At 35.3% G+C, this 27,646-nt stretch overlaps 1 protein-coding gene across 3 annotated transcripts; it reads left to right on the top strand.

Moving 5' to 3' along the window:
* Nucleotides 1–196: 196 nt before the first annotated feature.
* On the top strand, nucleotides 197–27,646 carry C5H21orf91 (chromosome 5 C21orf91 homolog). 3 transcript variants are annotated; one of them, XM_020182767.2, is made up of 5 exons: nucleotides 197–276; nucleotides 1,385–1,518; nucleotides 19,064–19,600; nucleotides 20,573–20,635; nucleotides 22,600–27,646. In XM_020182767.2, exons 1-5 carry the CDS (start codon nucleotides 260–262, stop codon nucleotides 22,764–22,766), a joined length of 918 nt encoding a protein of 305 aa, XP_020038356.1. In that variant the 5' UTR covers nucleotides 197–259; the 3' UTR covers nucleotides 22,767–27,646. The 3 variants fall into 3 exon arrangements, with proteins under 3 accessions (XP_020038356.1, XP_020038357.1, XP_020038358.1); XM_020182768.2 differs by lacking the exon at nucleotides 197–276 and adding an exon at nucleotides 427–545; XM_020182769.2 differs by lacking the exon at nucleotides 197–276 and adding an exon at nucleotides 552–718.

Raw genomic sequence — 27,646 nt, forward strand, 5'->3', positions numbered from 1 at the left:
AATATGAACTTTTCTCTCATCATGTAAGTCAACTGGCATCTAACCGGAAGTTCAACGATAGTTTTGCTTGAGTTTCCTCATTTCAAACAGCCCCACTACAAACGCACCTCGCTCGCTTTCTCCCACCCACCCGCCACTTTCCTGCCCCCCTCCCCTGCGGCTTCCGCCCCGGGGCAGTAGTTTCCACTACACTAAGGGGGTGGGGAGTGATAACGGACTCGTCTATCTACGTGCCTCGTGGAAGGGGTGTGTGTGAGGAATGCATTCCAGAGAACGGTAAAAATCCCGGGCCCGGAGACAAGTCATCACAGTAAAACTCAAGTCCAGCGTGGGCGTCGGCGCAGCAGCGCACCGGTTGGCCGGGAGCTGCCGACGAGCGCCCCACGGGCATTCGGCCGCACGGTTCTCCCTGCAGCCTACACAGGATGGCGCGGGCGGGAAGGGGGCGGGGCTGGGCGCGCGGCGGAGCCTTTGCTGCGGCCGGAAACAATAGTGGAGGAGTCGGAGCCGCGCTGAACGGCTGCTGTGGCGCACGGAGCCGGACGGTAAAGACCCCTCGACCCCTGCTCCAACCTGCCGGCGTCCGGGCCCCGGTTGTCCGTCTTTGCGCTACTGCGCGCCCGGTTCCCCGACGGGCTGACGGATTGACGAGACAGACTCAAGTCCACGGCAGGCGAGGGGGACGGGCGGGCTGGCGCCCCCAAACCCGTGGCCGACGGTAATCTGGCTTTTTTAGACGCCGAGTGGACTGAGCGGTCGCCGCGGTCTTGCGACGCCTGCTTCCTGGGTGGGAGGAAGCCCGGGGCGAGGGGACGCGGCGCTCCCACCGGCCGGCTCCGGGACCCCTCTTGGGCCCCTCGTCGGTGCCGGACCGGATCGCGGGGTCTCAGGCCGGCCGGCCTTCGGTGCGGGAGCCCTGGACGGGACCGGACGCCTTCCCCCATGTTGGCGTTCTCACGTGCATTTCCCTGCCGCGGACCTCGGGTGGGAAGCCTGGGAACGCCGAGTTAGCGACAAGCCATGAAGTTAGCGAAGCCGGGGCCCTTTGCGCGCATAGCACTAAATGGGTTGGCAGGACCTGGCCAGCGGGGTTCGGGGCCAGACTGCAGTACCCGTAGTCCCCGTTCCTTTAGATCCTCTTAACTCAGTGAAGTACGGGGAGGCTGGAGGGGGAGCGTACTTGGACATAGTGTCGTCTGAGGTCAGGCTTTTTGTTTTTGCATAATAAATAAAAGTGTAATGCTGAGCTCCAAGTATGGCGATGCTTGTTTGATGAGGCTGTTGCAAGCCGCACTTTTCTCGGGTTCCTAGAAGTTCTCAGTTTTGCATGCCCTAATAGCAAGTTCTCGAACTTTTGTAACCCTGCCTTTTTGTTTCTTAACAGGGGCACTATGAACGAAGAGGAGCAGTTTGTCAACATTGACTTGAATGATGACAACATTTGCAGTGTTTGTAAACTGGGAACAGACAAAGAAACACTCTCCTTCTGCCACATTTGTTTTGAACTGAATATTGAGGGTAAGACTACAGTATAGTTTTAATTTCACGGCATGAACTTTAAACAACTACTTATAACTTGACGAATTTCTTGAATGGAAATTTTGCTGTGAAGATCTGTTAAAGATAAGGTTTCTGGAAATGAAACAAGCTAACACAGTCGCAAATTTGTTTTTCCAACGCCAGAGTACCAACTCAGGTTTTGCTAATATGAAAATGAGCTGTTGCCTGGTAAGAGTTTTTTGGTGAGAGCTCATTAGGTTGTCAGGTTTTAATAGTCATTATGTGTTCCATATTAAGAACTAAAGTAACCATTTATATTGATGGGCAGACGTAATTTTGTTCTTTTAGGCCTACCATACTAGTACCTGAGTGAAGTGAGCCTAAATTCTTTCCTACCTACTGCTCCAATCATCTGGAAAAACATTTCTAAAATTTTAGATAACTTCTTTTTAGTGGTTACAGACACCTTTAGTAGTTTGTAAAAACTAAAACGGTGTCCTAAAATTTCTTGAAAGTAGTAAATGAAAAAGATTTTCTCCAGAAATTAAAATTGATCTCCTGTTGAAGGATTTGAGTTGGTGCACAGGCAGTGTGTCTATGCATATCAGCAGTTTGCTTCTAGGAAACGTGGGAGGTTACCTTAATCTTGACATTGCCAAACTGATTCATTTTTACATATTTATGAATCACACCAAAAATCTTAATTGTCCTTCAAAAATAAAAGTTTGCCTGTAATTAGAATTTAGGGTTGTAGCATGTCAGTAGAAAGACTTCATTAGACCTTTAGATTTGGGATAGTTTCAAGATGGCATCTTTTTTTCCTTGACTATTTGAAAATTTTCATAAACTTCATTTTTTCTGTTTTTTAAGAGATATGAAATATTCTTCTAGTTAAACACACACAATGATTACCTAGTTTGAAATTTCTGTTAAGACTTGTTATTCAGAAATGTTGTAGTCACCAAAAAGTGTGTGATGGATAACCTTGGCTTTATAAATGTAATTATAACTAATTTCAAAAGGATGGCTTCAAAATATGATTCTTCTATAGCATTTGAATTACCATGCTCTTAATTGTGCTAGAGTGAAAGATCTAAATTTACATTTTTTAGATACAGATGTCATGTATATTCTGATAATCTTGTAATATTTAGGTGGATAAGACATTAGAAATTATCCATTGCAGTCCTTGTATTTCACTTGTAAGAAAACTGAGAGCCAGGTACATAGAAGGCTCCAGATTGTAGTAGTGGTGATGGCAAGCCATTATGTGCCAGGCATTTGCTGTGAGCATTTCTGTTCCAGAGATTGTACTAAGCACCTTACTTGGATTATCTTATTTAATTCAAAATAGCTTTGGGATGACTACTGTTACTATTCATTTTAAATGTGTTAGAACTGAACCTCAGAAACCTAAGAAATGCACTTTGAAGTTACAAGCTAATAATTGACAATCTTGGGCTTTGAAGCTTGGACACCTGGTTCTGTCTGTGTGATCTTAGTTCGTTCCATGGAACTACTGTCAGTAGTTCGTTTTGTTGTACGGCTGGTGACAGAAACCTGTCCTCCTGAATCCTAATTGTTTATCCTTGCTGTTCATTCAGCCAGCTTTTCCTAATCAGTGCTTCTTGCTAAGTCATCTTTACTGAGGATCATGCTATAATGGGATGTTTTTGCAGAACTAAATTTTCATAATTTCTTTTCAAGCCTTTTTAAATAGACCTTTTAACTGGTTCTCAATCATACATAAACATTCCTCAGGAATATAATATTCCTTATCTGTCAACATTTCACGCTTTTTAAATGTGAACATGACATAGTACTGAAATTATAGTTGTCTCTCAATTTGAGGCAAAAACAATTCTTAATTTGATGAAACTATCTCATTTAATATTCTACATATATTCTAGATTTTATATATATTAAAATGTCAACTTTGGTGAGAAAAATTAGTATTCTCAGTTTATCTAGTGTCAGCTCTCATCTCAAACATTTTCTTTTTTTTACTACAATTATAAACTAGTTCATTATAACCATTTTGTTTAATATCAAAAGATTATTGTGAGTAAAAAAGGAGGGAAATGGGTACCCTGTATTCCACAAAATTTCATTTTTGTATTTGTATGCAGGTTTCAAAAATCAGTAGAAAAAAAGCCACATAATCACATACTGGAAAAATTGTAGATTATGTTCTTTATCTTTGTTAGTCTTTTTAACTGTTATTGAATTTTCTTTCTACAACCAAGTTCCTAGCACAATGCCAATCAATAGAATGTAAAAGGGACTTTTTAAAAAGATAGTTAAGTACTAATTTGGTATATTTTTCTTTGTATAATGGTGATATTGCTGATGCTTGCTTTCTTAGCTTACGTAAGTAAATTGCTAAATTTGTTCTAAACAGTTCTCTTTTTTTCTGCAAAGAGGCTTAGTAAAAATAAATCCTATTAAAGAATAATAACAGGGTAGTTTTTGGTTCACACATTTGTATTAAATAAAAATAATATTTTATTCACTTTGAGTTGTTTATATCAAATCAACCTTGGTCTTCTAGTCAGCTGGCCTCTTGTTTAAGAGCTGTGTGCATGTCTATGTTTATAAAACAAAGACAAAGGGAGAAAGAGAAATAACAAGACAGTTGGATCTTGTTGGAGAGATTTCATATTCTGGGCATGGCTCTGGCTTGTCTTTTTTTCCTGTGACTTTTCAACACTTAAAGAGGTTCCTCGCTTTCATATAGTTATAAGTCATGGCTGATGTACTTTAAGAAAATAAGAAATGCACTTTGAAGACTCAGATCTTTAAATGTTCACAAGTTTTGCTTTTGCAAAAACAAAAACCTGTAATTCTCCATTACAATAATCTGTCTACTTACAAGATTAGTAGACAGGCATAAACTTCCTAATACCTATTTCCTAACTTTGACACTAAGACACTATGAACTTTTTCATACATGTTAGTGACCCAATATTCTAATATGCATCTAGTTCACTGTGATAAAATTTAAAGCCATTTAATAACCAAATCACTGTCATTCCCTAAGCTGAGGTAGAGAAGAAGGCAGCCCAGAGTTGTTAGGAACCAGTAATGAGACTCAACTCAATGTAACAAAGTCAGAAATGAGACTAGAGAGGGGAAATGATCCAGAACTCCCATTCTGGTAACTTTTTGTTTTCACTGTGTGCCAAGAAAATGTGCAGCTAGTTCTTAAGATCACATCTACTTTCCTCTGATAATTCACTTGCTTTCTTTTCTATAAAGAAAAACTTTTTAGAAGACTGGACCAATTTCTCTTATACCAACGTTTTCAGTGTAAGTTGACTTTGCTAGTTGATGAGTAAGTACATATGTAGCTGCTTTCTGTAGTCCATCTCTTTCTCCCCTTATTTGTTATTCTTTTCAAGAAGTAGAAGCAAATTCTGGTCCTTTAATAATCTTTCTAATAAGGGCTGGGGATGGTGCTCAAGTGGTAGAGTGCCTGCCTAGCCAAGTGCAAGGACCTGAGTTCAAACCCCAGTACCACCAAAAGAGAAAAAAAAAAATCTGTAGATATTTTCAGTAATCAAGGACCAGTTTGAATCTTAGTGTTAAGTCCTTGATTTAGTTCAAAAGTTGGAACTGGTTATTTGCTGTTTGAGATCTGTCATTCTTCCTTTCTGATCTGCTTCTGATGTACCAGTATCTCTGCACTTAAATAAATGGACCCACCACTTGTGACAGGGAAACTGTATGTAAATAGCAAAATCAGTCTGGCATTAGCCTCTTGTTTCCCGTCTAAGGTAGCATTTTTAAACATTAAAACCTATTATGGCTTCTGAACTTGGGGTGATCTTCGTTATACATTTATTGTAGCTAACATATATAGATGTCTTCCATCAGGATTAAGAAGAAAATAGGAACAATTTTATCCCCCCCTTTACATTTGGCAAAATTAAGAAACCGAGATAAGTAAATTTGCCCTAAAGTCACAAAAGAGAGTAAGAGTCACAGAAAGGGTGCAAATTCGGGTCTCTAATGACAGAGCTATTGTAAATGTAACCACTGTGGGAAAAGGTTGCCTCTCCCAAACTGCAGCTGTTCAAATTGTAGACCAGTCCCTGTACTATGGTGGCACTCACTGATCCGTTTTCCCAGTGCCTCTGATTAGTCCTGACAGCCTGCTTTGTAGTTTCCTTTTTGTTCTTAAAATAATAGTCATGTTCTGTCCTAACCCTTCTAGCCTCACTCTTCGTCTTTCATGACCTTATATATGCTGTCAGATCACCATCCATTTCCCTCCCTCCCCTCAAGCTATACATCTATATATGCAACTCGTTTTAAGACATACTCACTTGTGTAGGCCATGAGTTCCTCAAACTATATGCCTAAAGCTAAATTTTCCCCACCCGCTATGTTGTTTTGGAAGGAATAGATAAAATAAGTGAATCCCTCCAATCGTATCTCTACAACCAAAAATAGTGAGGTTGGAAATGTATGGAGAAGGTAAAGACTTACATTCCTCACTGAAATACATGCAAGTTGGCTCCACAGGGAAAAAAATGCCTGTCGTAATTCTTTAAAAGGTTCCTTGTCAAAGTAAGCAGCCTTCCTCCTCTTTGCTGCTCCCTCCACCACTACTGCCCACCCTAATATTCTTTTCTTCATAGCATCCTTTTCTTCACAGGACTTCTTATAATTTATTACTATAATAATTTGCTTATGTATTTATTTAGTACACCCCCATCCTCCCTCCCTCACTCCTGTTTGTAATTCCATAAGGACATGCATTAGTCTGTTTTCTAGTATATAATCAACCTAGCACAAGGACTAGCAAGGAGTAATGAATGAGTATTTGATGAATTAATGTAATGTAAAAGAGACTTTAAAGAATTACCTTTCATTGAGTTTTTTCCTTTAAATTTGCCCACAAGGAAAATTCTGTCCATTCACTGAGTTTCATGAGATCTTTCTCAAATCTACTAAATGTTTATGAATCTTATTAATAAAAAAAAAGGTTGATCTCATATTCAGAAGAAAAATATATCCAGTAACACTAACAGTTATATCTGGTTATGTTACTTAATCGGGAGGATTAAAAAAGTTGCCCCCCCCAACCCAGAGCAAATAAATATCACAAGACTGTCTTTAGAGTCAGTTTCTAGATTAATTTGCCACAATGTAACTCTATTGCTGGACACCACTGCAGAGACTGATATGCTCATAATGACCTGGGCATTGCATGGTTCTGAGTACCTTTTAAATCTGTGCTAAAGATGTGTTCTTTAAATTATTTTTTTTATTGTTGTGCTGGGTGGGGCTACATTCTCTTTAAATCATTGATTTAAAGTTGAAAACAAGCAAGTAGAATATAAAACCCAGATTACCATATTAATAATTATAAATAAAAAGGTTTATTTGAATATATAAAAATGACCTGGTTCAAAATCATAGTTGAGTCATTCTGGTATTCTGACAAAAAATGGAAAATGTTTTATGATACCTGAAAACAGATTAAACCTAGATTAAAAATCTTTAATTCTAAGGACAGAGTTCATCCTGATAAAAGGTACAGTTTTCATGATTGAAAAAATTTATAGTAATCATTTCTGGGGAGTTGAAGAGAAATTACCCAGAAATAAAGGGTAATTTATATGCAGATAATAATGACCTGTGCAGAAAGAAGACAAAAGACAGGCTTATCTCTAAAGGAAGCAAAATACCATTTACTATTGGGGAGAAGCAAGTCCAACTGTTGCTCAATAAATATTTTAAATAAGCATTGTATCCAAATCGTAGTTGAGAGTTGTTCGCCTGGTATAGTGCACTTTATGAGCTCTTTCCCTTCAGTACTCGAGTTTGAACTCACAGCCTTTCTACTACTTGAGCCAAGCCACCAGGTCTTTGTGCTTTTACATTTTCATTTAGGGTTTGCACTAACTTCCCCAGGCTGGCCTCAAACTTTAGTCTTCCCCTGCCTCCTGAGTAGCTGAGATTATAGATGTGTACCACCATTCCCAGTCCCCGTTTCATTTTTAATACAACTAAATAAGACAAGTGCTCATGTTAATACAATTCAGTGAATAAGGAAAGTGAGTAGAGTCTGAGCAACTGATCCAAATGTGCAGTTTAGAAGTTGAGATCCAGTGTCTTCAAAAAGCCTACATGCTTAAATCATTTCTTTTTCCAAAGAAATTTAATGGATCCCTAGGAATCTAGCTGGTAATAAGTAACTTTTTAAAGGCAAGATTGGAAATTAGTTGCACAAATACGAGTATTCAAGCAAGGAACTAAATGTGGATTCTAAGAGATGCTTGATTTTCTAAATAATTTCTACTCGTGATATTATTTAACTAATACATGTTCTGTGGAATATTCAAAAATATTTCTTTCTTATGACCAAAAGAGTAGGATGACACAATTTCCATTTAGATTATAACCTAAGTAAACTAATCTGCCAAAATCTTCTGTGTAACCTAACAGATTAGCCAAAAAGATGATTAAAGTAGCAAAAATGTTCATGTCTCTTATATTTAAAAAAAAATTAAGGTTAAAAGAAAAACTCCTCCTTGTATTCCCTTAAACCATAATTTTTGAAAGAGTAATGTTCACTCAAAGTCTATTCTCTTCTCCCAACATTTTTTTCTGTCCTCTATAATTTATCAACCCTTTTGTTTAACCATTGACCTCCTATCTATCAACACAGTAACATTTTTCATGGTATTGTTCTTTATAAAGTCTGACATTTAACATTTCTCTCTTTTTTGAAATAATTCAACTCCCTGAGTTCTGTTATAAAGTATCTCTGGCCTTTTTTACTTCTCACTGTTCCGTGGTCTTGCTAAGTTCACTGCATATTGTAGTTCCCTCTGAATCTGTCCCTCTGTCTCCTCATCCTGCAGTCATAATTTCTTTTATGGCTATAGCTTCAACTATAGCTCTGCAATCTGGAACCTAAAACTTGTATTGCCAGGCCAAATCTTTCTTCTAATCACCTGACCTTTATATACAACCTCCTGCTAGATGCTCTGTGTAGTATTTTATATATCTTCAATTTAAGCTTCTTGAGCCAAATTTATCTCCTTCTGATTATACTTACATTTTATCTTTCCTTTTTTATTAGTTCATGTGGAACTCCAGTCTCCATCTCCCAGAGATTTCGACTCACTGAGTCTAGAGTTGATTTTAGGAATTTGCATTTTAACAATCTCAGCTGACTCTTAGGCAGGTGATCTGTGGATAAGGTTCCTTAGGACTTAGTGTGTAGTTGTATAGATGAAGTGACAAGTCTGGGCTGAAATCTAGCTGAAGCTCAGCTGGTTAAGCTATATATTCTGGCAGGGGATGTTTTTCCAATTCGCAAAGGTAGATTAGGCTTCGGGCTTGCAGCAGCCCTATCACCCGCACTTGTTCCCTACTTATTATTCCTTCTGCTGTTCCTTAGTCTAAGCATCATTCCTTACCTGTATTACCTCAACTTAATTGCTTTCATCCCCTCTCTCCCATCCCGAGCCCTACACCTTTACCTCCTTCCTTAGTACCATTTATTTTCTAAGAACTCTTCAGTGATTCCTTGCCATTTTCTTCAAGTTAAGCTATTAACTCCCTAATGTGGCATATAAGACATTTTGTGACCTTCTTAATTTGCCATCTTTATCTTTTATTACCCCTCTAAAGGAACTCTACAAGTCATTCATGTCCCCCTTCTTCCTTCCCTTTCCTTCTGCTCCTTCTATGCCTTAGTTCCCTCTGTCCCAACACTGTTTACTTCTGCTTCCCCCTCATACACAACTGCTTAACTTTATGAATATGTATATTAAGTAAGAAAGGATGATAAATAAGAGCATTGCCTTTGTCACAGGGCATAGGTAAGACACTTAAAAACTAGCTATCATTTGTTGCCCTTAACGCAGAGAAACTAAAGCAGATACCTTAAAAGCAACTGAGGCCAACACACATGCACAGGAAATCAATGAGAGTCAATGCCCTGTATAGCTATCACTATCTCAACCAGCAAAAAACCTTGTCCCTTCCTGTTATTGCTTATACTCTCTCTACAACAAAATTAGAAATAAGGGCAAAATAATTTCTGCTGGGTATTGAGCGGGGAGGAGAGAGAGGGGGCGGAGTGGGTGGTAAGGGAGGGGGTGGGGACAGGGGGGAGAAATGACCCAAGCCTTGTATGCACATATGAATAATAAAAGAAAAAGGAAAAAAATGAGAAAAAATGGTGACTACAGGTACCTATAGAATTAATTTAAATTGAAATATATAGAAATTTTATATTTCATTTTATCAGAAAAGATGAAATACTATTGAAGGTTTGATGTTACTGGTTTATATGTTGAACAGCTTCTCCATAAACAAAATAATGTCTTACAGACATTGAAAAAGTTTGAAATGCTGGTGAGTTGGCCTTTCTGTTACACAATTTTCAATAGATTGTCTATTCTACCATCAATCATTTTCTTCCTGTAGCAGCTGCCCGGCAAGTGCTTTCACTGCAGTTTTTTGTTGTGTGTACTCTTTTTTTTAATTCAGTGGTGTGGATTTTATTCATTTGACATCTCCCTCTCTCCTGGCAGTCTTTGGGTCTTTAAGAACTACTGTAGATGTGACTTGACTTTAGGGAAGGGGACTGCTGTCATTTGAGGGTTAAATCAAATAAATATTAAAATTTTTAGGATGTTTTAAGAATGCATGTCTTCTACTGTTTCAATAGCTTAATCTTTTGTTTTACCTACTCCATTGGAATAATAGTATGGTACGTAAAGCCTAATTTGTCTTGAACTAAAGAACATTAGTGCTTTTTTTCCAAACCAAAATATATTTCTTCATAGGCAATTTGGTAGTAGTTTAAATTTGCATTATTTAAAATGATAAAGTTTTTGTTTTTCCCAGAAGTTTCCTTTTCTTTGTTGAAAAAGCAAATACACCTATTACAAGACAAAATACAGGAAGCAAAAATAAGTAAATAAATAAATAAACAGATTGATAGTGCTGCATAATTACTAATAATCTCAGTATTTTTGGTGTGCTGTACTTGTAAAGTGTCTGCAGTAGGGCATGTGGAGAAAAGGGAGTAAACTGTATTATAAAATTTGAATTAAGTAGATTATTTAATATCAAGCTCTTTTAATTTAAAGTATTGTAACATCTTTTTCATGTTAGGTAAAATTTCACTATCTAGCTTTTTAAAGGTTACATCATATTTATTTTACCGAAGTTTATCTAGTGACCTAAGTTAGCTTTGCATCCAATTTACCAGAATGAAAACATTCTTACATATCTCTTTTGCTTGTCTGATTAAATTTCTATTGGTCATAGCTATATTCCCAGAGGAAGACTTACAGGCCAAAGGCATGTCCCAGTTTACAAATTTATCATTTGTTTCAACGTCTTCTATTACTACTAAATTGATACCAGGTAATCTGTCACTTAAAAGAGGATTTCATTATGGAAAAACTTTATTTACCATATTTTTCTAATCTGTTTGTTGAGATCAAAGTTCTTTTTGCTTTAGAATTACTGTGATTAGTTATGACAAATAGTCACAGTATTTAATTATATTAATCCAAATTTAAGTTAGAATTCAAGCTCCTAGGTATAAGTCAGTATGTTATTGCCCTAAAATAGCTTCCTGTCCTTGTTGCTATGTAGTAGCATTGTAAAAAGAAATGTTTATGAGACTGGGATTAAAGTACAGATCGGCTAAAGTGTATGCTACTAAAGTACTACATTTATGTAGTTTGCATTGGCCTGAACTGCAGTATTTCTATTTTTGCTTTTTTGCTGTATGATTCATCAGTTTATTGGCCTTTTCTTTTTTTTTTAGCTTTAGTTTTCTTATCAGGTGGTTGATGAGTGGTAATGATGGTCTTAAAATCAGCCTTGAATGTTATTAATTATCTTTTCTGTAGTACTAATTGAATTACACATGCCTCAAATATACTAGCTAATATATCTGTTTAATGCTATTAGAAAACATTTAAAGAACACTTAAATAGAATTTCAGAATCAGTGATTCCAATATATATAAACAGTTTTTACAAAATTTTGTGATTTGTGTACTATACATGCTTTATATCAGTAAAATTTGTAACTAGTTTCTGTACATATATAGCATACTTGCACTCTCTTTTTATAAATAGCTTTGGATCATTTTGTTTGTCTTATCTGTGAGAAAAAATAGTTTTGTAGTCAAAACCTCACTTGACAGTTAGCAGCTCAGGGTATGAATGCAAAGAGTTCTTATACTTATCACCGCTTGGGCTTCAATCCGTAAATTTACCTTGTCATGATGGTCCCCCCTTCATCTGATTATTATAAGGAAGGCCTTTTTTTTAGGCTACCTTTTATTTAAGTAACAATAATCTTTTTTAGTCTTGCTGGTTTTCCTGCAAGTTAGTGTTTCTTTATGCTACATGTAAATGGATAGTTAAAAATAAAAAAATCTGTCTTGTCATAGAGTTAATTTGAGTAGCTTTTCAGGATTATGTAGTAACAGCTTAATACACAAAAAATTGTTTTAGAATAAATATTAATTCATTGAATTAGAATCTGTTACATAAAGGGTCCATTTTTATTCAGTTGTGCCACTTAAAATTGTGATCTAAGTTTTATATATTTTAATGTACCAGGAAAACAAATCTAACTTTTAATATTCTGTGCCGCTATGAGCTTAGTAAGACTTGAAAAGAAATGGTGATAGCGTCCATCAGTGTTCTCTTTCCAGTGCCCTTTTACTTAATCAATTACCTGTAGACAAGCTGCCCTGTCCAGTTCAGTAGCCTAAATTTAAATGAATTGAAGCTAAACAAAATTAAAACTAGTTCTTGGGTCACAATAGCTACATTTCAAATAGTAGCCATTAAGGCTGGTGGCTGCTATATTGGTTGGCTCGGATGTAAAACGTGTCCATCATCACAGAAAGTTCTATTGGACAGTGTTGGTTAAAAAAGCAGTTAACTAAGTTAAGGAGTAGAATTGAGTGTGAATTGCTATTTTTTGGTACCTTTTAGTGACACACAGTTGTTATGTAGGTGTGTTTCCCCATCTTTCCAACTATTAGAATGAAAAAGTAGAACTCGCTGAGAGGTAAAAAATGGTTTTTTGACAAGTCATTTGCAATTTATGCATACTATCAATACAAAAACCCACCTGCACTTTGGCTTTCTTGGTTATTTGAGTTGAGGCTTGTCTTTGAACATTATCTCTCTGAACTCAGCTCACTGAAGTTACCCTTTATAATTCTTTGCATTGGATTAAGCTGATTTGATTAACTGCTTAATCCTTCTCTTAGCACACATAAAAACTTTAACATGATGTAATCATCCCTACTCTGAAATCTGCTGTCTAGAGACCACCTGTTGGCTTATCTTTCTTTAAGGCAGTAGTCTCAAATGTGGAGAAAAGCAAGTTGCTAAACCCATCTGTGTATTGGCTTAATGTGCTTGCCAGTAATTCTGTGTGCAGCCAGTACAGAGATAAGCAATTACCTTTTACGTTTTACCAGAGAGGTTGGGGAGCAGAACTGAGGTTGAACTCAGGTCTCGAATTTGCACTCAGGTACTCTTACCACTTGAACCGCACCTTAACCCTACCACTTACTTTCAGACAGTTTGTTGGATACTTGAACGTGACCGACACTATTTAGTTACTTAAGTTATTCCTGAGTTAGCTGAAGGCATAAGGGAATAAGAATTTGGCACTTTATTTCAGTACTCTCTAAGGCACATAGAAGAACTTCAAAGTTCTTTCCAAGGAGAAACCTATCCTGTTGTGGATTTAGGAAGTTCATATTCCAACTCTCCATGCTTGCCTTCCCACCTTGGGTGTAGTCCCCCACCTTTAGTTCCATGACAGAATAGACAATCTGCGTATCCTCTCACTAACTGGCAGTGGTTGGCGTTAGATAAAATGGTAATAACTTTGCTTGAATAATGGCTTGGCTATCAGCTTGCTCATCAACTGTGTAGTAGTTTTGTAGAATTGGGTGTCAAAGCATCACTTGAACAAGCAATTCCACTGCAGCAATCCCGACCCATAGCAATGTACAGTACAGTATAGTGGAGGTGATCTGACGTGGCTTCCAAATCTTTGAGGAGTATCAGGTGCTTGTACATTCATTAAGGGAGTGATAAGAACTGTTCTGAATTGAAGAACACATGCCCCATTTTCATATGGTAGTTGCTCCTCAGTACAGGCCAGTTGCTGCCAGATCTTCTGATTTTGTTTTTAGGAGAAATCAAGAAATTAAGGAATGGGTGTGGATCTAATGAGGTTTTTGGTTCTCTCTCTCTCTCTCTCTCTCTCTCTCTCTCTCTCTCTCTCTCTCTCTCTCTCTGTCTAAGACATTTGGAGGCCAAATAACACTTGTGCAGTATACATCCACCTTCTGACTGTGGGTGTGCCACCTTTACTTAGAGGGTTTTTCCTCTGTTCCCTATTTTCTGTATTCAGAAATGGTTATCTCCTCAAAAAACGTAGAAGTGACCTGTTATTCCTGTTACTCTTTCCTAGTGCAGCTGTTTGGCTGTCCTCCAGTTTTTAGAATTGACAACTTGTTTATAGAAGCACAGTATTACTCCTCAGTATAGGCAACACACACACACACACAGGTGCTTGTACTGTCTTTCTTAGTAACCAAAATTAGACCAACACAAAAAGAGAAACATTAAATCTTGGAAAATTATTTGAGTTGGGCAAAATGTGAGCCTCCATTTAAAAAAAAGGTTTTGAAGCAATACTCATGAATTGTTATACAAATGCTTGTCATATTTGAAGGCAATATGCTTAAAATTTTTTTGCAGCATGTTAACGTCCTGGAACTTAAATCACAACTAAATTTTCTTGTCTTATTTAAAATATTAAGAAAAACATCAAACCCAGCATTTGGAGAACCCATATTTCTAATTCTTTAATTCTGCTCAAAGTTTGAAGTAAAAAATGGAAGAGCTTGCTCTCCTAATACTTACCAGTGTTTCACAGATAGGATTACATATGTATTACAACTTTATATCTAATTGCTGGTTGTATTATATTTGCTTTACCTGTGGAGCATCAGTATATAAAGCTACTTTTGATAGGAAAATAGAATATGTAATCAAATCCAAAATAAAGTCCAGTTGAAAATAGCTAAACATGCATAAAGTAGTGAGATGATGTGATTTAAGAAGGTGTGAAGTATAAAGCTTTGTGGCATCAATATAGAGACAGTGCTGTTTGACAGGACCAGCTGGTGAACCATCAGGAAAAGATTGCTTACTTCATTACCACAAAATCATAAGTAAAGCCATCTTCAAGCAGAAGATAATAGGGTATGTGGTGGGACTTTTTTAAGGGTTTTAGTATTTGCAGCTTTTTTGTTTTGTTTTTAGTGCTATTCGGAATATTATCTTTGTAGGAAAATGTTGTTTTATTACAATCAGCAGATAAGCATGGGAATACCCTTAATTTTAAAGGGGGAGCATTGTTAGCTAAATATCCATCTTTGAATAGTTTTTGCTTTTCTATGAGTTTAACCAAGCTTTCATAAAACAATTTATTTTATTTTTATTTTTTTTTTCATTGTACAGATTTTTATTTTTTTTTTATTTTTTTATTTTATTATTTTTTTTTTCATTTTTCTTTTATTATTCATATGTGCATACAAGGCTTGGTTCATTTCTCCCCCCTGCCCCCACCCCCTCCCTTACCACCCACTCCGCCCCCTCCCGCTCCCCCCCTCAATACCCAGCAGAAACTATTTTGCCCTTATCTCTAATTTTGTTGTAGAGAGAGTATAAGCAATAATAGGAAGGAACAAGGGGTTTTGCTGGTTGAGATAAGGATAGCTATACAGGGCATTGACTCACATTGATTTCCTGTGTGTGGGTGTTACCTTCTAGGTTAATTCTTTTTGATCTAACCTTTTCTCTAGTTCCTGGTCCCCTTTTCCTATTGGCCTCAGTTGCTTTAAGGTATCTGCTTTAGTTTCTCTGCGTTAAGGGCAACAAATGCTAGCTAGTTTTTTAGGTGTCTTACCTATCCTCACCCCTCCCTTGTGTGCTCTCGCTTTTATCATATGCTCATAGTCCAATCCCCTTGTTGTGTTTGCCCTTGATCTAATGTCCACATATGAGGGAGAACATACGATTTTTGGTCTTTTGAGCCAGGCTAACCTCACTCAGAATGATAAAACAATTTATTTTAAAGAGAGTCTAAGAATAGAAGTGTGGGATAGCATGCCAGATGGGTTAGCAAGAGAGTTTTCAAAGTATGAAAGAATAGTGTATGTAAAATTCCTTGGATAAACATGGAAAAGATAAAAGGAAAACTGTTTAGGATAGCTTAACTTTTTAAAACCCTGTGCAGACAGAAATACTGGAATTTCTAAACATTATCCAGAAGAAACTGGTATGTTAAAAAAAAATAAGATTAACAGTTATTGTTAACAATTAAGATGTTGGTTCTTTAATAATAATAATGACCTCTGACCAAAAAAAAAAAAAAAAAAAAGTGACATGGACATCTTAGAGGCATAGTTTAAAGAAGTTTTCATAATTGGCCTTCAGAACTTTAAATAGCAAGGAAACTACTGCAATCTTTGCACTGGTTTGGAAATTCCTTATGACTCATCTCCTCAAGTGTTGACTCTGTTGCATTTAAATTCATTCCCTTTCAAAACCTGCTTAGGAAACAAATCAGTGAACAAAGCTAGTTACACATATCAGTGTAATTAAAATTAAAGAGTCAATTGGTAAACTCACTAGAATCTCTTATAATAGCAATGGCTGTTTCTCAAATACTAGTTTAAAATGATGAGTTGGTAAAAACAAATCGCTTGAAGAGTTTATAAAATGATATATATTGCTATAAGTCCGCTGCTCACTTTCTTTTTAAAAATTTGTTCAATTATATGATGTAGTCAATGTATTATATTTTTTGTTTTCTACTCAATGGAACATTTTAAAGTATATAAAACAAATATTTTTAAATTGAACTTTAAGAGTTCAGTCAAGCTTTTTAAAATTTTAGTGTAATTGACTTCAGTAAAGTTAGAGATGCAGCAGATCTCACTGAATGAGCACCAGTTTACATAAAACAGCCCTCTTTGTATATTTACCTTACATAAATTTCTATCTGAAAATACATAATTGAGTTGAACTTCATGATTTTCTTGGGAGATTGAGGCCACAGAAATGAGATTTCTATGTTAGTACCACTCATCATTTCCTCAAACTGATGCCCATTATGAATATAAGAATGACTTCACTAAAAAGATGCCTTTAGGTATTCTCTGAGTAGCCTAATAGAACCGCATGTCCTGGTTCCCTTACTGGGATGAGCGAAACTGCACTACAGTAAACTGTAAATGATAATTGATAATAAATTTCATTTGGAGTTTTTTTAAATACAGTTTTGATTTTCCTTTATGTAACTACTCTTTCTTGAGTGCCTACTGTGTGTCAGACACCATGATACTGAAGATGCATGTAAGATAGATACTATGCCTTTTTTTTTCCACAGAACTTAACCATCTATCAAGATAAAAAGTCCAGTAAAGAGGCATTTATAAAATCTCGTATGATAAACTAATCCAAGTGTAATACTAAGAGAAGGCTCCTTAGAGGAAGTGAAACTTACATAGGAAGTAATGATAACTCAGATTTGCTTTGAGAGTCATAATAGAGTGAAGCAGAATTTAAGTGTTATAGTTGCTACAACATGGGAAGCAGCTATTAAGATGGATAGCAAAACACCTGAGTTGGGTAGGGAGCGCTCAGGTAAGAGGTCAGGGTTTGAGTAGGGAGAGTGGAGGCAGAGGAGTTTCATTTAGACAGAATGAGCTTGGGAGCCTATAGGGACATTAAGTGGGAATATACAGGAGAAGGCTACACAAAATGTGTATTCAGAATGCTTTCTTTCCTGTGACGCTTTCCTAAAATGTCTTTTATAATAGGGAATTTTGCTCCTGAATGTCTGGAGGAATTTGAAATTTATTTTGTAGTTTACATACGTTCACTGTAAATTAACTTGGAATTCTATGATCTGCTGTTTCTCTCAGCAGATTATGTAGCTGCATATAGTCATGTGATTCTCTTGGTTCCTGTTACTGATGTGGAGATAAAAAGGTTAAGAAAAATCATGGAGAAAAAAGTTATATTCTATGAATCATTAAGAAGCACCATTGGATAAAAAAAAAATCTTAGCTTTAAAAGTCCACATTATTTTGTTAACCTCTTGTTGAAGCAAAGTGCTGAGGTGCATCAGGAAGTTTATTGCTTTATATAATTATGGTTGTCTTTTTAAAATACAATTTCTGATTTTCTATATAAGTACCAAAATTTCCACAAAATTTAACAGTAAAATATTTTCTGTAGCCTAGTTTAGAACCTTTAATGTGCTAATGAATTCGCTTTCATATAGACTGAAGGAGAAACTTAAAACTTACTATATTTAGGTTCAACTTAATCATTGGCACACACACGTTAGGCTGTGTCGGTATACTGAGAGTGGAGACATTACTATTTCAAGGCATTAGCTAGCCCTCTGTTGGCAGCAAAACCCTGAAGTTTGCAGAGGAAAATGAAGCTCTTTAATAGATTTTCTAAGGTTAGAAAAGTAAATTTCAAGTTTGATTTGTGTTTAAAAAAAAATTAGAAGGAAGGGAGGGAGGGGAAAGGGAAGAAAAAGAGGAAGGGGAAAGGAAAAATCAAGTTTGGTCTGGGTACCTGTGTTTCCAAGAAAAATAAGTGTCTGAAGCAAATAGTAAAGTTGAACAATTTCTTATTTGGTTTATAATTTCTGACAACTACCCTTATTTGGTTTATAATTTCTGACAACTACCCTTATCTCCTTATGCTCTAATTCAGATATAGATATAGATATAGATATCTTAATTATTTTTGGTATGTATAAATATTTGTGAATTGAAGAATTACACTGGTTACTCTATTTTAGCAGATTAATTTACCATTGTATGAATAATAATTGCATAATTCATCTCTTCTAGAAGATAAAAATTATCTTGATAAGCTTTATTAAGAATAAAATGGGAATACTAAAAACACTTTCATTTCCTTAAAAAATCTATCTAAACATTTCATTGACTTTTCAAGTCTTTCATTAATGTGTATTTTCTGTTCAGGTTTCTCTCTCCAATAAAAGCATAAGTAGCAATTTAATAATATGATTTGCCTGTAGTTTTGTTGGAGAAAGTTGAAAATTTCTCTTATTAAACCTTTAAAAGAAAATTTTGCCACTGTGTACTTAGGGAGGATTAGTAAAGAAATGGCTATAACATAAAGGCCTAGAGTCTGAGGGTAGAATGCCGGGTTCAGGAGGATTTTTTTGAATATATTGTATACAATAACATGTCTCTGGACTAAGATTCAAATTGAACCAATTAAGTTCTTATTCATAAGAATAGTACGGCTGTAGTTAGGCTGCATTTTACATTACTACTATCAATATTCTTTAGCATTTTCTTCTAATGTCCAAACTGTCAAGAACTCTTATTTTACCAAGATTTACATATTCTTAATGCAGTTTATACAGAAATGTAATATTGTCTTGATTGTTCATTCTGTCTTTTTTTTTTCTTTAGGAGTACCAAAAGCTAATCTTTTGCACACCAGATCATTAAGAGGCCATAAAGACTGCTTTGAAAAGTACCATTTAATTGCTAACCAGGATTGTCCTCGATCTAAGCTGTCCAAAAGTACTTATGAAGGAGTTAAAACCATTTTGAGTAAGAAGATAAACTGGATTGTACAGTATGCACAGAATAAAGATATGGACTCTGATTCTGAATGTTCTAAAAACCCCCAGCATCACCTTTTTAATCTCAGGCATAAACCAGATAAGAAATTACTCCCACAATTTGACTCTCAAGTGCCAAAATATTCTGCAAATTGGATAGATGGAAGTAAAGGTGGCATCTCAAACTGTACACAAAGAATTTTGGAGCAGAGGGAAAATACAGACTTTGGGCTTGCTGTGTTACAAGATTCGGGTGCTCCTTTGTGCCATGACAGTGTATTGTGGCCTCATGGTCACAGTCAGGCCCAGAGAAAAGGAGAGAGAGTCTGTAGTCCAGAAGCAAATATCCAGACCCAGAACCTGCATTACAGCAAGGAGGAACGTAAGTGACAGGGTGAAAGATCAAAGTTTGGTGCCTTGATTTGGGGGTGGTTTTGGTAGGTTTTTGTTTTTTTCTTCTTTGTTTTCTACATTTTTATATATTTTGATGTAGAGTTATAGATTTGTTTAAATTGTATTTCAATGACAGATTCACCTTAGCAAAAATGAGATGTCATAAAATTATTCTCTGAGTACTGAGTATGCCCTGCACATTGAAACCTAGCAGTTCTGTCATTTATTTTACCATTTTGAATGATTAAACAGAATGGAATTAGCAAACTATGAACTGGAAAGTTCAGGATTCAAATAGTTTATAGAAGTACAGTCTCAACTGTTGGCTGATATACATTGTCATGTTGCTAATACCTGCAAGGCCAATTGACTGTAGCATTTAAGACCACATAGCTGACATTTTATCAAAGGCTAAAAGGTAAAAGTGTATTAATTTTAAAATTTGAAAAAAAAAAATTTGTCTGCAAAACTGAGGTAATTTTAATTTAAATCAAATTATTTTAGAGCCAGAAGGGACCTTCAATATCTTTTGACAACTACTTGATTCTATCTATAAATTATCTAAAGTTGTTTACCTAGATGGACAAGTTGATTTTCAAACTCTTTTCACAGTGTTTTAGCGTTCTTAAACAGCAGGTCACAAACTTTGTGATGCTTAATCAAAATCAGCTTGATGGTAGTGACTAGCACTTTGTGAAAACTGAGTAGAACAGATATCCAGAATCCAGCAAACCTGTTACTAAATATTTCTTGGTGATTTTTTAGTTTCCTGTGGAGGTTGGAGGTGTTACTGGTAGTGATGTAAAATATATTTCTTATTGAGGGCTGTGGTCAGAATTTGGAAAACACTGCTGAATGTTGTGTTGGTAGATAACTGTAATTTTTAAAAAGGATCTTGTATTTGGTGGCTTATTTTCACAGGTTGTTATGATGTAACTATGAATATATTTTCATGTTTCAGTGAATTCAATGACCCTTGATGAAGTAAAGCAACTGAATGTAAAGCTCCAACAGCAAATCCAGGGTAAAGAATCAGTTTTAATGCTTTTTTTACACATGAAAAATACTGATACAGAAAATCCCCTACAGCAGACATCATTAATTTCAGATGCATTTAAATTTGTAAATTAGGTGTTTCACCTGTTCAGAGTTTCTAGCGCTAAAAGAATAATACGAGAACAACTTCTTTTTCTTCCTCTTTTCTTTTTTTAATTGTATATTAAGTTATACATAGTAAGGGGTTTCATCATGACACCATACATATAATGTACTTTGATCATATCGCCAACTCTATTACTCTTTCATATTACTCCTTCCCCTTTTTCCTTCCCTTCCATCATTTTCCAGGAAACAACATATTCTTTTTAATGGGTGGTATAACTCCATTGTGCACATGTACCACATTTTCTTTATCCATTCATCCCTTGATGGGCACCTTGGTTGATCCTATGACTTAGCTATAAACATGAGTATACCAGTGTCTCTACAGTAAGGTGACTTTGATGCTTCTAGGTATACACCCAGAAGTGGAATGACTGGATCATTTGGGAGTTCTATTTTTAATTTTTGAGGCATCTCCATACCGATTTCCATAGTGGCTAGACTATTTTACATTCATCAGTGAATAAGAGCCACCCCCCCATCATCAGCATTTGTTTCATGTTTTCTTATTGATAGCCAATCTGACAGGAGGTAAGGGGGGATTTCAGTGTAGTTTTGATTTGCAGAGAACAACTTCTTTATAATCAGCAGAAGAAATGACATTTCTTTTCTAAGTGAAAATGGAGACAACAGTTACCTCTTACCAGCATTCATCATGTACTACTGTACCAAACCCTGTAAGGTTGTGATCCCTGACAGTTCTTTAAAGCAAGTAGTATGGCCCCTGTGTTCTTGTTTTGTTCTTTCTGCATTATTTTGTTTTTAATTATGAATAGTTCTAAACACAGAAAAGTAGTGAGACCAGCATAGTAGAACCCCTTGGCACATCTTGGCCAGCTTCGATTAAGCATAGCTAATTTTTTCAATCTCTACTTGTTTCTATTCCCCCTACCCTGCCCAAAACCCTCACACGGATTATTTTGAAATAATTCCCAGACAGCTTACTGCTTTGCCATAAAAACCTCAAGATTTTTTCTAAAACATAACTTTTATCAAATCACAACTTCATTGTCACATCTTTTAGAATAATTCCTTAGCATCATGAAATACGATAACACGAATAGTTTCAGTGTTCACATTCCCCAATTATATCCTTTTCATTACAGTGTATTCCCATTAGGTAAGGAAATTACACTTTGGAGACTTTTAGGTTGCTTATACAGATTGTGCATTCAGTCAGTAGCAGATCAAAGATGCTGTCTTTTTAACTGCAAAGCCAGTCATCTTTCTTGACCACACAGCCTCTAAGAATAATAAAAATAGTAACAGTAATAATCAGTCACAATTTATATTTATCAAGTACTTATTCTGTATACCTTACAAATGTGGTCACCTTTAATTCTTACCTATGAACCCCTGAGGTATTCACTGTCAGTATTGATCTTACACATAAAAGGAAGTTGAAACAAGGTTGAAGTTGCTTGCCCGAGACACATAATAGTAGGAGCAAAAATTTGTAAATTCAGGTAATCTGACTCAAAAGGCTTTTAGAGGAGTTTTCCACACTTGAATACTAATGGACACTTCTTATCTAAGTCATATTAAATACTGTTGAACATACTTATACGTTATAATTGAGAAATGACTCAGTTGTAGTGGCATTCACAGTTTCTGCTATACACTTGATGACTATATAAAGTATATAGACTTCCAGGGTGAGTAAACTGATAGGCTTGGAGCAGAAGACAGTTTCCTTGATGTTAAATTGATTAGATTGCTAAAATTTGTCCAGTGGTTTTATTTTAGTAATAGTACTTATTTATTTAAAATACAAATCATAGGATTAGCTGTGCACTGAAAATGAAACTGCTTTTTAAATCTTTACAGAAGTTTTCGAAGAGTTAGCACACCAACTTCAAGAAAAAGATTCTTTGGTCTCAGAGCTCCATGTCCGTCATGTTGCCATTGAACAGCTTCTCAAGAACTGTTCCAAGTTACCATGCCTGCAAGTAGGAAGAACAGGAATGAAATCACACCTACCCATAAACAACTGAACTAAACTCACATTTCATATGCTATTGGTTTGCCAAGCATGCAAACTTCTTCAAAGTTTGATGAAACTTAATGGTCCATTTTTTATGGTCATGAAATTTGCAAAATATAAAAATATAAGACAGTACTTCACATCTTTGTCTAATAAAGCAGATCACATATACTCTAGTCTTCTAGGGTTTATCATGTAGCTTTACTTTGGGAGTCTTTTTCTTACAATTACTAAATGCCTGTCCCTAATTTTTACCACATGTGACTTAACAATTTAATTTAATTAATTTAACAATTTAAATTAATTGTTACAGTGTGTGATTTTATTAAACCTATTTTAATATAATTCACCTGTCAAAACAATAGAAGATAAATTCCTTATTAGTCTGAACTATAAAAGATAACTTTTAAAAGGGAAATGGAATTCATAATATCACTGATTTATTATGAGCAATATTTTTAATATAAAATTTTTATATATAAATTGCTATTTTAAGTACCTTTTCATTCTCTTTATAAATGTGTATTTGAATGACTCTGTATATTTACACTTTCATATGTGAATATGCTTACCCATATTTCAGATTACTGCATTTTATTCTCTTAATATAGTGTTTTCTTACAACTGTTATCTTGCTTTCCAAAGATACATGTATTTTGGAGTAGAAATCTATTTAGTTGAGTTGTTTTAACTTCTAATAGCTTATGAAAGAGAAATTAATAACTTTTTAAAGCAAGTATCCAAGTAAATAGAATACATTTTATTGTTTTCTAGAAAAGCAATTCTGAGTCAGTTTAGGAATAAAATACTTATCTAACTTTTGTATGCAAATTTTTCCTCATAAAAAGTGAAAGCTCTGCTTCATTCATTATTACTTTCATTCTAATGACATTGAATGAAATGTATTAGAATTTGGACAGAGTAAGTCAAGCCTCACTTTCAAGTTAAATGTAATACTTGTCTTCAAATTGAAATTGTCCTATTTTTGAGAAAACTTAAATTTATTCTGTGGGTCATTTTAGATAAAGTTTCAGGAACTTTTAAACTGTCCAAATTCTGCTGTCAACATCACTGAAATTAGTGCCCAAAGAAAGCATTATGAGGTATTTTTCTAAACTAGAATCTAAAGGGAAAGAGAAGATTCTTTGACCAAGAAAAACGAAACTCCTGATTCAATAAAATAAGCCTTTGTTTAAAAAGATGCTCCATATCAGTTGCCTATGATGTTTCTAAAGAGTTCTTACCTAATAGATTATCTGAAGCAACTAGATAAGTTCTAATAATGTGTTACAGTGAAAGCTATAGCCATGGGCCCTAAATTCTGTTTTTCTGGTACTTAGAATATATTTCTGAGGTAGATCCTAGACTTGAAAGAACCTATAGAAAAATCCACTAACTTAGCAGCTTCATACATAAAGATATAAACAACATCTAACTTGAATTTGGCATCCAATTCTTGAACACAAACAGTATTTGACTAATCCAAAAAAATGCTTCAATCTAGTTGAAAGCAACTTTTTGTAATGCTAAGATGTATTAAATTATCCTGAAGGTATTAATATGCCGTTCATTTTTGTTTTGCTTTTCTTTGAAATAAGACTTAATTTTCAAGCTTTTTGGAAGAAGCTTTTGAAAACCTGCTTGCAGGTTCTCAGCTTTTTTTATCCCAAATGAACTTAAAGTCCAGGGAGTGGGGTGGATGTATTGCCTTAGTCTTGATAAGCTTTAAATTGAATGTGTGCAATATGAAAATATCCAAATTTACAAGTTGGATAAAGTCATGTCCTGATTATGCCAATAAGTATTTTAGTGCTGTGTTGTTATGGTTACATTTTCAAATTTGATTTTACTCTTTTGGCATAATTCATTAAGAGTGTTACCACTCAGTGTGGTTGCACACATTCAGGCTTCTGTTTAGATGACTTAGGGACAGTCATAAAAGTTTGGGATGTGTTGCATTTGATAGCAGTAGTAGCATATTTCTAGAATATGAGCCATATGGTGCAGTCCTAAATACAACAGTGTTATCCAAAGAAAATGTTTGCTTCTCTCTTAAAAAAGAGTGTTCTGGCAAATGTGTAGCTTTACTAATGAGTTTGGAATAACTGGGTGGGGATTGTGCATGTACTAAGGTCTTAACTGGGATATCTGATTTGTTCTAGTTAGGTGTTTCTGCTAAAGCTTTTCAAAGGAAAAGTACTCCCTAAAATTCTGGTGCTGGGAGTCACACTAGTACTTGTTTAAATGAATTGCTAGGAAAAAAATTATTTGCTGAAATATTTTGCACAGCAGTTTATCCAAATACTTGGTAAAAATACTCCTATGTTTTTTGATTGAATATGCAGTTGTGGTATATGCAGAAGTAAGGATCAGGGACAGAGTTGATGCTAACTTGGGAGAGCATGAACTATCACAGATACTGCTTTCCAACCTGGCTGTCCTTCTGTATAGTCATTCGTACGTTTTGAGGAATTTAGAAGACTTATCTCCTGTGTGGTTTCAGCTTCAAAAATGATTAAAGACAAGTTGCTAGTCAGCCATTACTAACATTCTCAGAGCTAATATGTATAAAAGAAATGAAATAAAATTTTTTTCACATTTTATAATTAGGTAAGTTAAATATTTGAAAAATCAGAAGTCAAAGTGATTTTAAACCATAAGATTGTTCTTAAAGATTAAGGTTCTCATGTTCCTAGCATACTCAAGGCCCTGGGTTTTATTCCTATTTGCACAACAGAGTTTTAGTTGTCCGACCTACTTTTTAGTTTGAAAATGAGATCTTATCCTTTGATCTTAATATTAATATCTAAGTTAGTCCTTTAAGCTGGGCAAGGTGGCTCATGCCTATAATCCCAGGTGCGTAGAAGGATCACAGAAAGTCAGTGAGATTCCCCATCTCAACAAATGAGCCTAGCATGGTGGTACATTTCTGTAATCCCAGTTGAGTGGGAGGCACAGGTAGGAGGATCATAGTCCTAGGACAGCCTGGGCAAAAAGCACCAGACCCTACGGGAAAAATAACTAAAGCAAAAATAACTAAACCACTTGAGGCATGGCTCAAGTGGTAGAGCATTAGCCTAGCAAATGCAAAGCCCTCAGCTCAAACTCCAGTACTGCCAAAAGTAAATACATTACTCCCTTGAAAAAGATGTGCACTTGAGATGCCAATAATAGATGATGTAAGCAGCTGAGCATTTGTCCCATTGAGTAGTTTTTATGCACAGTGTTGGAGAAAAGAGATGTCCTTAGCTTTTCAAAATGTGTTCATTTCACCATAAAGTGCCCATTTTAATAAACATGTAAAGATTATTTTCAAAATACAAAGTTCATGTTGGAAGGTGATTTCAGAAATACACTTAGAATGTGTTCGATTTGATTGTCATGTCGATAGACATCTTGAGATTTCTCAGTTTTATGTTTTATCACATTGAAAATGGTTTAAAGTGCTTTCTTTTGTTTATGTATTATTTACCTTGGTGTTTACATTGTTGAGGCTTGTTACTCAATGTTTGCTGATTTTTTAAGTTTTTTTAATTTATTTGTACTAATGTTTACTGGCTTGGGTTTTATTTTTCATTTTAGAGGAAATCTTTCATTATTAGCACTGTGAAATGTACCACAAAAAGTATATGCTCTAAAGGTCAGTGGGAATTTGTAAAGATTAAATTATTTGTATAGCTTGTTAGGTCTGGGTTAGTAGTCATAAAAGTAGGTATACATGAAAACTTAATGGTACAGTGTAAAGTTCTTTTAGTGGTATTTTTTCTGACTTTTGCCAGCTCATTTACTGACAGATGATACTGTTATGCTAAAGTAAGATATCTGACTCTTTTTAAGTACTCACTGAGAAGTTTAATACTCTAAGCATTTTAAATTCCTTCAGTTCAGATGCGACTTAAAAGCAAAGATAATTGGTTTCATTTCAGTCCTTGCATTTTTAAGTCAGTAGAAATGAGTACTGGAGGAAATTTGTTGGAAAACCCAGCAAGAAAAAAAATTCCTCAACAAGTTACTCTTGAATTACATTATTTTTTAGGGGCGGTGGGGGAGGGGAGGGCAGAAGACAGTGTATTTACCAGTATAGAGTTACAGAGTTGTGACTCCTGATAAACTGGGTTTGGGGTGTCACAGCTAGGCTTGCCTTGCAGTGTTTTAATCTTAAGACTTCCTTTCGCATCTGCCCTTGATAGGAGGCAGTCTAACCCATTAAGTAATTTTAGGCTATGTTTACCTTGATGTGAAACCCTATTAGAGCAAGTCTGTAGCATGAAGGGTTTTCTTTAACATCTGGTTTGTAACATGTACTTCACTATTATTTTCAGTTTAAAAGAGCCCACATTAGTAATGCATTTTAGCAATTTTTAATTATCTTACAATTTTAAGCTTACCAAAATGAAACAAAATCATGGAAATGAGTATATATCTTCCTCCAAAACAGTGTTACTTAAACTTAGCCCACTTTTTTCATTCCTTCCTTTATGCATGTCTAGAGTAGTAGTTTTTTATGTTACCTCTTCCAAAAGAGGCAGTTTAAAAGTGTTCAGTAGTGACTCCTGTTGAATGACGTTCCTACTTTTATAAGAGTGTGTGCACACACACACACATGTACTTTGCTTTAAATCTGAGTAGCATATGCTATGGTCATTGAACTTTAATTTTTTTTGGTGTTAGAAGTTTATTTTACAAAATGTGCTAAGGCATTTGGAAAAGAAAATCAAACTGTTGTGATAAAAAGTAGGTTTGTTTCAGAAAGTTTATTTAGACCTTGTTTGCTTACATTTTCTTTCAAAACTGCAATAATTTATATATTTGTATTCTGCTTTGGAACTGTAACTATATAAGCTTGTCTACTATTTTTAATTTTACAACAATAAAATAAATATTTTGTTA

This window comes from Castor canadensis, chromosome 5 (genome assembly GCF_047511655.1).
Source record: "Castor canadensis chromosome 5, mCasCan1.hap1v2, whole genome shotgun sequence".
NCBI lineage: Eukaryota > Metazoa > Chordata > Mammalia > Rodentia > Castoridae > Castor > Castor canadensis.